The sequence below is a fragment of the Anarrhichthys ocellatus genome, unplaced genomic scaffold (assembly GCF_004355925.1).
Source record: "Anarrhichthys ocellatus isolate YVR2014 unplaced genomic scaffold, GSC_Weel_1.0 scaffold17, whole genome shotgun sequence".
Classification (NCBI taxonomy): domain Eukaryota; kingdom Metazoa; phylum Chordata; class Actinopteri; order Perciformes; family Anarhichadidae; genus Anarrhichthys; species Anarrhichthys ocellatus.
This window is the reverse complement of record NW_022280047.1, coordinates 1,461,332-1,474,915: the sequence shown is the minus strand read 5'-3', so window position 1 is coordinate 1,474,915 and position 13,584 is coordinate 1,461,332. Positions and strand designations below refer to the sequence as shown.

Genomic DNA, 13,584 nt, shown 5'->3' with positions numbered 1-13,584 from the left:
GCCAAAAAAAACATTAACAAAATCATTAAGCAGGTCTAGCAAAGCAATAAACTATATGTGGAGTTTACAGTGGTTTCCTAGTGATAATCCAAATAAATTGTACTTCATCTGTATTGTCGACAAAGAGAGATAGGACACTGTCTGGAAAGGGTTTAATGATTTTAATCGTGTGAATTTGTTTTGTCCATCACACACACACACACTCATTTGCCCTGGTCAAGTGATGCATACATTCAATACAGGGTAAGATGGAACTGGACAGCAGTGCATTCTTTTAAACTAAAAGAAACGATCCTTAAAGACAGAGGACACATCCTGATGGCATTGATGTACCATGTGAGACGGCAGTAGGTTTCCACACAGGCGTTGTGTTGTTAACACAATATCATAAAAGAGGTGATGCAGGGAAGATCATCTAGGATGAGATGTAATATCTGTGGATGAATGTAACCGTGGATGCAGAATAATTCATAGAACTGGGACAGAAATTTACACACTTTTTTTTTTTTCAGTTTCAGGGTCTCAGAGGCACAGCAGAAATGTCGCAGTAGGCGGTACCACTCATCAACGTCAGAAACTCCCAAAAAAAGTCTGAGCATCGTCAGTGTTGTTGAACAGCACCGACACCTTTGTTTACAAAAATAAATGTTAATGTTTTATGACTCTGCTCACTTTTTGTTGTAATATGGCAGCAGATTACAAACTAGATATGATAAAGTAAATACTGTAAGTAATTTAATTTATTTGTGCAGAGCCGATTGAAAAGGTGATTGCTTTTTCATCACTATCAACACAGTTGATTATAAAGGAAATTATTAATTTGGATCGAATATGGAAGGAAAAAAGGAGACATTCCACTAAAAGGAAAACGTTTAACTGGGCGCTTTAAACACACGGAGGTGACTGTTCAATCAAAAACTGACAATGGTACAATATAGAAACTCTGATGAAAAATGCAAACACAAACACATCGTCCTTTAACTTTAGGCACATATGTAAAAACCAATAATATAAATCTTCATTTGCAATCTTTTTTTTTTGTTTGTTTAAAAAAAATATCCTTTCACTTATTGCATCCGCTTGTGGGATGCGTCGATGGATAAATAGCAAAGAGGAAATAAATGTGTGGAGACAGAAAGTTACTCCAACAATGTCACAATGTATAAAGAGGGATGAGAAATGTTAAGCACTGCCAAACACACACACACCCCTGTATTTATGCAGCACACGATGATGTGGTAAACCTTCTGATTACAGCGTTCGGGGTCTTATAATGCAGTCGGATAGCTGGGAGAATCAATGCTTTACATGTGTTCTGGAGCTACAATGCCAAATAAAACATGCATCTCAGTTGTGGCTTGAGGATTAAAGCTGCTCCCCCATATTAATAATATATCTCTATGGACAACATCAAGTATTTTTTCTTTTCAGTTTAAAGAAATCTTAGTATCATAGTGTTAAAACTCAATACATATACTGTATTTGCAAATAAAATCACTTTTCTTTTACAGAATGTCCGTTTAGTGGTTTACCAGTGGAGGCGGTCTGCACGTTACCACGGTCACCTCTGTCTTTTAGGAGTGACCTCTCTCTTTAATAATACACCAGTCTTCATTTGTTAAATGCAGCAGCAAGCAGCTACGCTACGTCACCCTGTTCGGGGGGGGGGAGCTACTGAACCAAAAAGCTCGGTAACATATCTCCATCGGGCTTTTATTTTAATTTTATTTTAGTTACTTTTCTTTTATTTCGTCAAAGAGGAGCGACAAAGGTATCCAGATAAAAACAAAAGTAAAACTGCAGAGAGAGATGAGCGTTTGCCTTTGCACAGCAAAATGTACAGAGCCACTGCGATGCAAGACGGAGACGCAAATATACAGGAAATTTACAAATGTACAGGAGGAGGAGACCGTCTAGACTCTCCCGTCAGACAGACAGTTGACCCGGCTCTGCCGTGGGCGGTTTGGGCGTCAATTCCAGGACGTCGGGTCCAAAGTTATCGCGCCATTCAATGGTTTGCCAGTCCGGTGAGCCGACGGAGAAGGGAGTGCACAAATGTGAAAGCAAGAGGGTTTGACGGTGCGAAGACAAACCTGCGGGGACAACAGGGGAGAGGCAGCAGACCTTCCTGTGGGTGTGGACAGAGAGAGGGACGAGCAGAGGACAGGACTCCTAGATGTCATCTGACCACCACGTCCCTGTCATCCCCCCCCCGCCGCCCTGAGGACACAGAGCTGAGTCACTCCTCTCTCCAGTCCAGAGTCTCCCGCTCCACTTTACACACCGTTGGCACTCATCTTGCTCTTCTGGGACACCTCTGTTGCTGCTTTAGCCTGAGGAAGAGGTCGCAGAGGTCAGTACAACTGCAATACTCAGTTTTCCCGCATTAATAACATTAAATCGTGTTCGTCTTTTTAATGTGTATAGCATTTAGCCGTTAGTGGATCAGCCATTAGGTGACAGGAATCATGGGATATAGGATGTGACAATGGTCCCCAGCCAGACATGATCCGTGGTCCTCACATGGTCACATGGTCAGTGTCTCAGACAGCTGAGATACTAAGACCTTCCATGCAGTACTGATTATTACACTTCACTGATGTATAATGACATTATGAAGCACAGCCTCAATAACAAGATGAGTAAAGTGAACAGCAGGTGAATAGAATTACAAAAGTTTGTGCTACACCGACAGAGCTCAGTGCCTACATTCCTCTCTAAATGAACATGAAAGGAAACCTGCATGTCTATCAGCAGTTAACTTGACTGAAACTGAAATTATGTTTCAGTGTCCTTAAAATGTGATTTATTTAACCAATGTTAGAATATGGAAATAATAGCACCACCACCCTGAATGATACATGTGTGTTTAAGAATGTGTTAACGGATGGTTAAATGCTACAGACATTTAAACAGCAGTTGTGTGAACACACTAACCCAGTAGTGTTAAAACGGAGACAGAAAAGTATCAGATCGAGCGTGTGAAAGAGACGTAGTGTCTCTTTAAGTGACTGGTTGGTTTAAAAAAAGAATCTGTTAAGAGTGTGCGTGGCAGCTCTATATTTATCAGCTATTTTTAAACATCACACAGATTCATTTAAGATGTTCAGTTCCAATTCAGCCAGTAGCTGTTTTTGTATTTGAGATTCTGTCAAACCTCTCGTCATTACTTCTATACATCTAAACTGAACAGATTCCCTACAAGTCTCTACTGTATTCAAGCACTTTCTCGAACTGTAGGGATTAGCATGTCATGTGAGAACGATCAAAGCCAGGAGGAACTAACTGGATTATGAAACCCCGTGTTGCATAACGTCTCATAATGGTTTCTGTGGATTCCACATGTCCAAGCAACAACGGGTGCTCACCTGAAGGACTTCAGCAGGACTCAGAGGTTTGTCCGACACAATCGGAGCCTTGTCTCTCATCTCCTCCACCTACGACAGACGGATAATTAAAAACATTTATAAGATGAGGGTTACTGCAGGATTTTAAGGTTCTTCTGTACAACCGATGCTCTATAAATGCTGCATTCTATGCAAAACTCAGAGGAGCAACTTGTCACTTAAACGAGAATAGCTGGTCCACCTTAAAGGTCGGTCCACCTTAAGTAAAGTAAACCTGCAACTACAAACACGCCTTCAGCAACTGGACAAATACTGTGAAGATCAGTGACTTTAAGATTTTTCTTTCTTGTTTTGTAATCATCTCCTCCAGGAGGATCATGCGCTCGGTCTGTCCACGACTAGTCCCGCAATCTGCTGCAGCAAACTGCATAATATTTTGGGTGGCCAGTTCTGGCTGCATGATCAAGGACTTCCCGTAGTTGCAGTGACCCAAACCTTCTCAAAACACCTTGTGTTGCCTGTTTTATAATGTCAATGACGGCAACTCTGGAATTGGCATCCTGCTGTGTGGGGTGGATGCAACTCCAGCCCCCGGCTGGTCGGGGATGCTAGTGATAACACAGTTGTGTGCACGCCATCTGTGGCGATTTGCGCTAAAACAGCGCTTTACAGGTTCTGTTTAGACAGGGAGTTAGACAATTGTGGGTTGTATTAACTCAACCACACAACATATACTGGTGGTCGTTGCAGAGACACCTGGTGGAGACCTTTGTAGTTCTGCATGTAGCTCGTGTGAGCGTCTTGGTATTTGAAAATATCCCAGGACTGGACGATAGTGAGATGCAGTACCACAAGTACACCTATTGTTTAAACAGAAATCTATTCTGCAGCGATGACCTTATTTCCTCTCTGTCATCAATACAGCTGATCTTATCTGTTTTACTGACCGGTCTGTCTTTGATGATGAGAGCAGGGTCCGCCAACATGTCCGCGCTAACTGAGGTGGTGTTTGCTCCCGTGTTCTCCGCTGGAGGGGGAGTAGATTTCTGCAGAAAACAACAACAACAAACATCTGATAAGACGAACACATCGCACAAGTGACTGCATGCTCTGGGTTATTGTTCGACGGCTGTGTTAAAGTCCTTTAAGTAGGAGATGTCTGGTGTCCAGCAGTTCAACATTTGCATATTCATCGATACTGGATATTTAAATACGGGAGAATGAGTAGATGTGGTTTCAAGAGTCGATCGAAAGAAAGCTCATCAGAAAATATTTCGAGAATTGATTCATAGTTTCAATTCTTTTTCAGAAGCAACATTTTCTTTTCACTTTTTCAAATTTGCCACTTTTCTTTGGTCATATATGGTAGCAAATTAAAGGTCTCTGTGTTTCGGACTGTTGGTGAGACAAAGCAGTTTGAAGACGTCGAGGAAGTTGAGATGGCCGTTGAGCCGTGCCTTTTAATATTTCACTAGAACAGAGTTTGGAGCTGCTGAAGAGTTTGGTTCTAACGCTAGTAAATCAAGCAGCGACGGTTAACTACAAAGGCCCGCTGCGTACGGACGACATGCTCCACACCGTCTGCAGAGCCCTGAAGCCGCTGCTCGCTTGTTTATTCAAAATGTATTAATATTGTGTCGCGAGATACAAATTGGACAAAAGTCATCCCTGCACTCCCTTCATGTCCCCAGCAACACACCCACCAAGTGTGAAGTAGATCGGATGAACGCTTCTTGAGAAATGCAAAGGACATACACACAAATACAGAGATTCCCTGCTTAGTAGATTGATTTTAGATTTGGTAGACTAAACAATTAATCAATAAATTAATATGATTGGTGGTTTGAGCCCAGGCACCAGAAACATAAATAGTTGTGAAAAAACTGGTGCTTTCCATAAGCAAAGCAAAAACTGAACGGTACCAAACGTCAGTGACCTGCACGCTAGCGATTTACCAGCATGAATGTTAAGCTTTCTCTAATCTGTACATTCAAGTGAACATGCACCAAGATGTGAAGTAGGTTGTAAAGGCTGAACCTCTAGCTTGGGAACAGGCGGGATGACTGGAGGTTTCGGTTTGACGTCCGTCAGGTACATGGCTCTGGAGAGCAGCAGCAGCGACGGAGGAACGTTCTCCTTCAGGTGCAGGTCCAGCCACTAGATGAGAGGAACATTTATTATTTAGGGAACAAATGACAAAACATAGAAAGCGTCATTCTTTCATTATTAGTCAGTTCTGCATGAACCAAAACACACTATTTGCACCTTTTTTTTTGTTGTTTGACACCAAACTTACGCTGTGTGTGTGTGTGTGTACACAAAACGTGAAACAAATTGTCGCATAGTGTCATTCGTGCTCGACGCCGCAAGAACCCAAAACAATAACTACATAATAATGTCAATATGTAAAAAGTCTGAATTCATGGTTTGTCAGGTCTTTGGCCGCAAGATGACAAGCAGACAACATTTAAAATGCTTGTTTTCGAATGGAGTTCGGATCGATTCGTGCTATGCTTTGCTAACATTGTACCTGCTCTATCCACGCTCAAAATAGCAACATCTAGGCATAAGTATGGCAGCAGTGTTATTGTTTATACCATAGACAGTCTATGGTTCATACACATACATTGATACATTGATAATCTGGGGAAATCATACGTTTGTAAAACCAGTAGTAAGTGTTCATCAACAAAGTAAAGCTACAAACCCAACGCTGCTTTGCTCACCTGCTGGATCTGCTGATGGAGCTGCTCGGTGGTGAGACCCAGAGACCTCATCCCTCGACTGCGGCATGCGGCCTGTAATTCTGACACACTCATAGCTGCCACACCCTCCGCTGCAATCATCTGTGAAGAGACGGAGAGGGAAGTCCAACACTGTTGCACAAGCTTGGGAAAAAGTTACACACTAAGAGGGACAGGAAGAACTCAATCTGATACTTTCCAGCGGTTTTACCTAAAAAAAAAAAATGTCTTTGTTCGCTACGATATAAAAGTCAATTTGCAGAGTCTTAAAAAAAAAGTAACATCCCGCCGACAGTCCATTAAAACCGTAAAATACCGCCATGCCCTGGTCCTCCATCTCACCTCATCGTCTGACTTGATGGTTCGGAGCTGCATCATCAGCTGGAAACGCAGCAAGTTGTTTGTGCCGATGGGCTGCAGCTCCAGCAGTTTACACAGAGCCACCAGCTGGGGGCGCTCCAGGTGCTCCAGCGTCAGCTCGTCCTCGAACAGCTTCGAAAACCGGACGATGTCCTTCGTGGTGGGCTGCTCGCCTGTGCCCCGGACCTGACGAGGACACACAGAGTCACTGTGGCGAAACCAGGAGGGAGCAATTACTGTCCAGACAAGCCGTGTCAGCAGTTTCAGAACACGTTCACCTTAATTGGACAATTACAGCATCTCATGGAACGCACTATTTTATTAACACTACATTCAAAACTGTGGGAGACGCTCTGCTCCATTACTTTCAAAGCACGGCCTCGTCCGCAAACTGGCGATCAAATGCGATTTTAAAAAAGGGGGAAGAGATGGATTCAAGCCGACGTCAAGCTCTTGCTGCGCTGTTGAATCATAGTTCATGGTAATTAAATACCGCTAAAATCCACCTGTCGTCGGCATTTGTCCACATCTATCAAAACAGAAAGAAAGTGGTTAAGTAGTAAAAGCCCGCCTCTTGTTTGATTTAATTGGCTGTCCGGGCCAAGTGTGACATCGACAAGCGGTGCGACTCCGCGCATTGCGCTGAAAAGTTGGAAGTATTTAATTTATTTGAGCATCTAGATTCCCATTAATAATCTAAACTATGGCTCAGTTTGATTACTGAACCTTGATAACAAGCAGTGTTAAAAAGAAAACAGGCTCCTCCCATCAAGGTGTCTTGAGGTGAGCCATGTATGGACGGGCTGCCACTGATGCACTGAAGATGTTGAAGTGTTATCTGGTAGTTTACCTTCTGAATGTATGTGGAGAAGCGCTGCGTCTCATCTTCCGTTTCAGCTTTGGCTTTATTCCGGCGAGCCATCTCAGCGATGGTCTCTTGGAGGAACTTGGCCAGCTCCAGCTTCGCCGCCAGACCTTTCTTCTGCTTCTCCTCCTGCATGAAGGAGGGAGAGACAGGTTAGTTTGAACCAAACTATACTTCATATACAGCTGTAGACTGATCGTCACAGACGGTTTTCTCCATTTCAGAACACTGTGTTGATTACAGGCTCTGTACAGTTAAACATCACAGAAAGCTTTTCACTGAGCTAGTTGGATTAATAAAAGATGCAGCCATTGGCTCGAGTACAAAAAGCTGACTTTACAAACTATTTCGAACACAGGTTGCCTGTTCAGGTCTTTACTTCTTTGCGTTTTCCTTATTTCCTGATAATGTTTTCCAGATTATTATTATTAACCCTGCTTTCAAAAGCACCCTACAACATAGTTTTGACTCTATCATAGATCATACGTTTGTCTCTCAGAACTCTGACCCCGTTTTGTGCTGTTTATTGTAATTGTTTTGACACGTCTGCACCGTCCAGGAGCATGAGAGCGTTTCAGTGAATCACTCAACCGTGCTCCAGAACCACCAGCAACACCAGAGAGGACAGGCCAAGTACAGACACCCGCTGCTTTCCTTTTACAGGAGAGCAGAATCTAACAAAAGGAATGTGGTATCCTTATAGTTACAGGAACAATAGCTTTTTAACAAAGAATACAGAACACATGTATGTTGCAGCTCCTCAAGTAAATGAAGATTAGATAAAGTCTGCTGCCTGAGTTACCTGAGGCTCTTAGTTCAGCAGACATATCCGAGCAGTTATATAATTACAATGAACCCTTTGGCGAGGTCATGCAGGCGGCAGGGTGTGTGTGTGTATGTCTGTGTGTACATGAACACATGCCTTTTTGGACTCTGTCTCGAAGGTGGAGGGCAACATCTCCGGGAAGAGCTTGAGGAAGACGGGAAGGAGGAACTCCATGAAAGGAACGATGATGAACAACGTGAAGGGCACCAGGCGGAACAGGTCAGCGCAGGTCCGCAACAGCTGGAAACACAAGAGACACAAAACGAGGTCAACGTGGGGAAATGTGGACGGCGGCATGAGCTTCGCTGCGATGCAGTCGTCTTCGGAGGGGTTCTGCATGTAAGATTCATTACACCTGCGCCGTGGCTCTGCCAGTCTTTAAATAGCAGAAATATAGTTTTACCACTGTGCACAACTTGGGGCCCTGAGGGTGCATATATTGTCTTGGGGAATATTGGATTCTAATTGGGATTAAAGACTTTGAATAATCATCTTGCACGCGTTTCTGCATCTGGCGTCGCTTTGAAATAATCAAACCTTTACGCTTTTTTTGAATAAAAATTTACAAAAGAATGGGAACATTTTATTTAAAATATTTAAACGTTAAAGACAATGTATTGAGTAGCTATGTCTCCTCTATTCAAACAACGCCATCTACATGGAGCTCGTCTGACATGTGCATAGATTTAAGTTCAGGGAAGAGCTCCTAATATGAAGAGAGAACTTCTCAGCAGAGCCAGCAGGTATTAAGGACTATTGTTACGGTTTCTTGAACACAACCAGGACCGGCTCAGCTGACCACATCATGTGATCCGCTGCTTCATAACAGTACCTGTAGCTGAACGATAATTGCTGACATTTGAACTGCTCAGCGTTGTGATCCAGTAAACGGCACAGATTAAAAACACAGCCATCACTTTTCATAACTGATCGTCTGACTAGCTGATCCCAGATATGATCAGTAGGAGTGTGTGAGTCCGAGTCGACCAATAAGTGACAAGACGTAGCAAAGATGTTTGAGGAATTTAAAACAAAAATGTCTCCGTTATATAGTTTGTCCACCAAAGAGCACTGAAAAGTGTATTTGTTTACTGTTAAGTGTCCCGCTCAGTACAGAGCTTTGAATTTGATGATTCATTAAATTTCAAGGATTCTTTAAAAAAAATAAAATAGCATTGATGTAAAACAATGAATACTGGCTGATATCAGATGTTTTAGACTCTCAAAATATTAATATCTGCCTGAAAATTCCAGTTATGGTTGAGCTTTAATAAAGACATCCATATTGGATATACTGTATTTCTGCAACATTTTCCTCTGCAGGGAGGCTCTAGGTTAAAAACAGCATTTGTATTTTGCTATTGTTGTATAAGAAGAGTGCCGTCCTGTCGTGTCTATATTACTAGAGATAGTTGTTAAAAACGTGAGAGAAAAATGTTATCAATTCAGACTGAGCGTCAGCGGAAGATCAATATTTAAGATCTCCGATTGGGCTCAGGAGCAAACCACAGTGACAGTGATTACGGCTACAACTGACAATAACTTTATTAGTCGTTTGATTTATGAAATGTGAAAAAGAGGGAAAACACCAATCGGTCCAAAACCAAACAATATTCAGTTTACTATAACATAAGACAAAGCACAGCAGCAAATCTGACACTGATTTTCTACATTTATGTTAAAAAAAAAACCTTAATAACTGATAGAATTATCTGCAGATGACTTTCTGCCATCAAATCATTTATTGATGCTTTTAGCTTCAATCAAATGTGAAGTTAAGGTAAAATACTGCAGACAGTGAAAATTATTCAATGTCATGTATTTGTGCAGCACACAGCTCAACCCTACATATCACAAAGCAAATAGTCTGTAACACAGTTCTTAACAAAACACAGCTACTGTAAAGACCAACACCAGAACTGAATGTCTCAGATTAAACCCATTTCAGGATTATTAAGGAGTTGTAATAGTGTATTTGAAGTATTGTGACTTAAAATACACTATTACAACTCTGTGAATGATTATTTACATGAATGTCTGTCTCACCGCTGCACCACACGGCTGCATACCTGCTGTTGCTCATGCGAGTTACGACTTCGGGAACACGCTGTACACATTACTATTTGACATGCGAAGGTGCGATACATTCAACTGAACCCTAAGGCCATAAAATATACTTCTCGCTGATAACAACCCAGAGGAAGAACCGGGACGACTACTCCTGGAGTCTTTTGGTCAAGATAAAAAAAGACGATCGTTAAGGAAACAAGACAGACGGTGTTGCTGTGATCAGAGGGCAACAGAGGAGGATCCGTGCAGAAGGCCGGGCCAAGACAAAGAACACCTAAGACCTAAACTTGGGAAACAGGTGTGGGAAGTCTGAATTATAATATCTCATGAGCATAAAGATCTCCACAAGCTCAATTACTTTCAGGTGCATTACCAATAGAAACTAGGAGGTTTAATGGTGTACCTGACACGAAAAAGCCTTTATTTTTCTTAAATGTTGTTTATTAACTGATGACACTTTTGAGTAAAGCATCCTGCGTTTCTGATGAGTCGATGAAGCTTCTCTTACCCTTCTCCTCTCCCTGCGTGTGAGCAGTTGTCCGTGCAGCAGCCTCCACACCATCCTGCCCGCGATCGTGATGTCGATGCCGAGCAACCGGAAGCCGTTGTAGTAGTGCTTCAACTCATCCACAATCTTCTGATACAGAGACTTTTTCACGACTGCCCTCTCCTGCACCGGAGGGACGGCGGCCGTTGTGGCGGTGCTGGCGGACGTCGGAGTGGCTGCCGACGGAGGCTGGGACTTTTTAGCTTCCGGCGAAGCATCCTGGGCGGCGGCTGGTGAAGTTTTAGTGTCCTCCTGCTTTATTTCTTGGAGCCAAACGCCCGAGCTGTGCAGAGAGCGGGCGAGCAGGGCCGAGTTGTGGCCGCGGCCGATGGCGTGGCCTCGGTAAGAGTGGGGGGAGCCGTAGCGGGAGTGCCTGAGTGTGAGCGGGGACGAGACCTGGCGAGGAGGGTCTACGTGGAGATAGGCTTTGGAAGACAGAGAGGAGCAGCTGTTCCTCTTGGTTAACAAATAGGATCCCCTGTTGACCGCAACAACAGAGACTGGTTAGTAATTACATAATATTATGCATTTTAAAAAGCAAAGAAATAATACAATAGAGCTCAATCATGTATTTAAAATATACAACTACAATTTGGAAAATTCATTAATTCAGATGATAGAGCTGCAACAATTACTAGATGACAAATACTTAAATTGGGGTTTATTTTAATAGTTCATTTCAGTCTTCTTCCTCCCAGCCTTTGCTGGTGCATGGCTAAGTCTCTTGGAGATTTACTACCACCTATAGATCAGATTTACTACCACCTATAGATCAGTGGAATAGTGTGAAATGTGTCCCTTGTACGTGTGTAAAATACAAACAAAACAGGGAGCCATTCATAGCGAACGGCTCCACAGCACTACTACGAAAACGTCAAAAACTCCACATTGGAACCTTTAATGGGACGCAAATGTGTCCAAAGGTTGAGCAATATGGATAGCAATCTTCTATCATGTATATTGATAAGTAACAGAGGAGGGAAATGTTTCTGTAACAAAAAAAACAAACAAAAAAACACATTTACTACAGATAGAATAACCACATAGGAATGGCTGATCAAATAACTGTAAATGCAAAAATGTTGATGCCACGGTGGCCTTATTGATCTAGAGATATTAAAAGCAGAGCTAACTTAGTATACATGGTATGGTTAAGTTGACAGTTGACAAATTGGTAGATCTTCTCATGCTATATATTGCCATGTTGCCAAACCCTGATGTACAACTGAGTTACATTGTGTACCAATCTGATAACTAAAGTTGCAGGGGGTCATGAGAAGTTGGGGTAGTGACAGTGACACAAAGCTGGCCTATCAGCTGCCAGTATGTGATCTTGCATCATCAGTGGTGTGTTTACCTCAAGTGTGTCATGAGAGACATTGAATAGGCTTCTCTGCAGCAGACAGTAGGTAAACAAAGACAGCTTGTGACTCTCAGACACAACAGAGAGCGTAAGAGCTCGTAGATACTGTCGTTGAACTTTGTGAAGAGAACCAGTTCTGCGTTTTGTAAATCAATTAGTAACTCAGCCTGCTTTGCATTGCTAGAATTCGTATTTTACTAACTTACAGAATGTAAATGTAGCCACGTGCAGCTTACTTACCGTGATCTTGTGACTGCAAGGAGCACCTGGTGACTAAAGACTGCCATTGCAGGGGCAGGTTACAGTACTCTGTTGAAGCACACAGGAGACAGACAGACAGAGTAATGTTAGGTGTATGGTTGCAACTCACTCAAAAGGTGCAGCAACAGGCAAACATTGAAAAATACAACAAGCATAACACGAGCAACATCTGTCAGATCACACACACCTGCCACAGTGAACACATGAAAGATATTATGCTGTGCAAGCGAGCTAACTATGAATGAAATAATATCACCGAGCTAACATTAGCATGAGCGCAACCGGACAACAGGTTAGCTCAATATTATGTAACAACAACATCGGTCGCTGCTTAGCTGACAGATATCAACCCGGTCACTGTAACGTTCAACAGATTAATTCACCGTTAAAATCCACCAATACTCTTAATGGCTCATATATATTTGAAAACAACCTCACATGAGTTACACGGACCGTGCTTACTGCCTAACGTCAGTTTGAGTGTTTCAGCGTCTGTTGTGCTAAATGGACGTAACGTTTACATAATGATAAACTCTGGAGGAAATCCTCAACCATTTGATAATGTACCACTAATGTTAGCCAATGTGACTGGTGTACAACCCAAATATCTAAAACAAGTTGCCAGTACGGTAAGATTCACATTAGCATCGTGCTAGCAGTTTCAACCATTAACGCTAGCTAGGACACCTCGGCTATCCTAGCACGTTAGCTTGCTGCTGGCTAAGCTAACGTTAGCTACTGAAATGGCAGTCGGCGGATGACGAGCTCACTAACCTCCAGCGTCAATGACGGAGCTATGGCTGCCGCTGTTGACTGGGCGTTGTAAGGCTTCTCGGTGAGACTTGAATAAGAATAATCCATCCACAAAAAATCGGTCGAGGTAAATGGGAGTGACGAAAGTAACGGCTGATGAGCTGATAAACCCATTTACGGTGGGTTTACACTTCTGAAGTCGTCGTGTTTCGGCTACTTGTCCCCTCGTCATGTGCAGCCTTCCCAGGCAGCTGCACTGAAAGTTCACACTGTACATGCGTGAATGTTGTGTGCGGTCCTACCGAAGATCGTCTATGTTATGGAAGGATGAATTACTCTGTGGTTAAAAATAACAACGTCCCAGTTGTTATTTCGCCTCAGAGCTTCTTAAAATCGGAATGTATCATTGGAAAATCAATCAGAAATATTAGGAAAAATACCTTTACGC

The 13,584-nt window shown here is 42.7% G+C and overlaps 1 protein-coding gene across 1 annotated transcript; it reads right to left on the bottom strand.

Moving 5' to 3' along the window:
- Window positions 1–142: 142 nt before the first annotated feature.
- Window positions 143–13,408, bottom strand: letm2 (leucine zipper-EF-hand containing transmembrane protein 2). Its single transcript, XM_031856663.1, has 11 exons — window positions 13,158–13,408; window positions 12,363–12,431; window positions 10,721–11,237; window positions 8,239–8,382; window positions 7,302–7,445; window positions 6,434–6,637; window positions 6,074–6,193; window positions 5,385–5,504; window positions 4,295–4,393; window positions 3,369–3,437; window positions 143–2,333 (listed from the first exon to the last, which is right to left on the bottom strand). Exons 2-11 carry the CDS (start codon window positions 12,407–12,409, stop codon window positions 2,277–2,279), a joined length of 1,521 nt encoding a protein of 506 aa, XP_031712523.1. The 5' UTR covers window positions 12,410–12,431; window positions 13,158–13,408; the 3' UTR covers window positions 143–2,276.
- Between the last annotated feature and the right edge of the window lie 176 nt (window positions 13,409–13,584).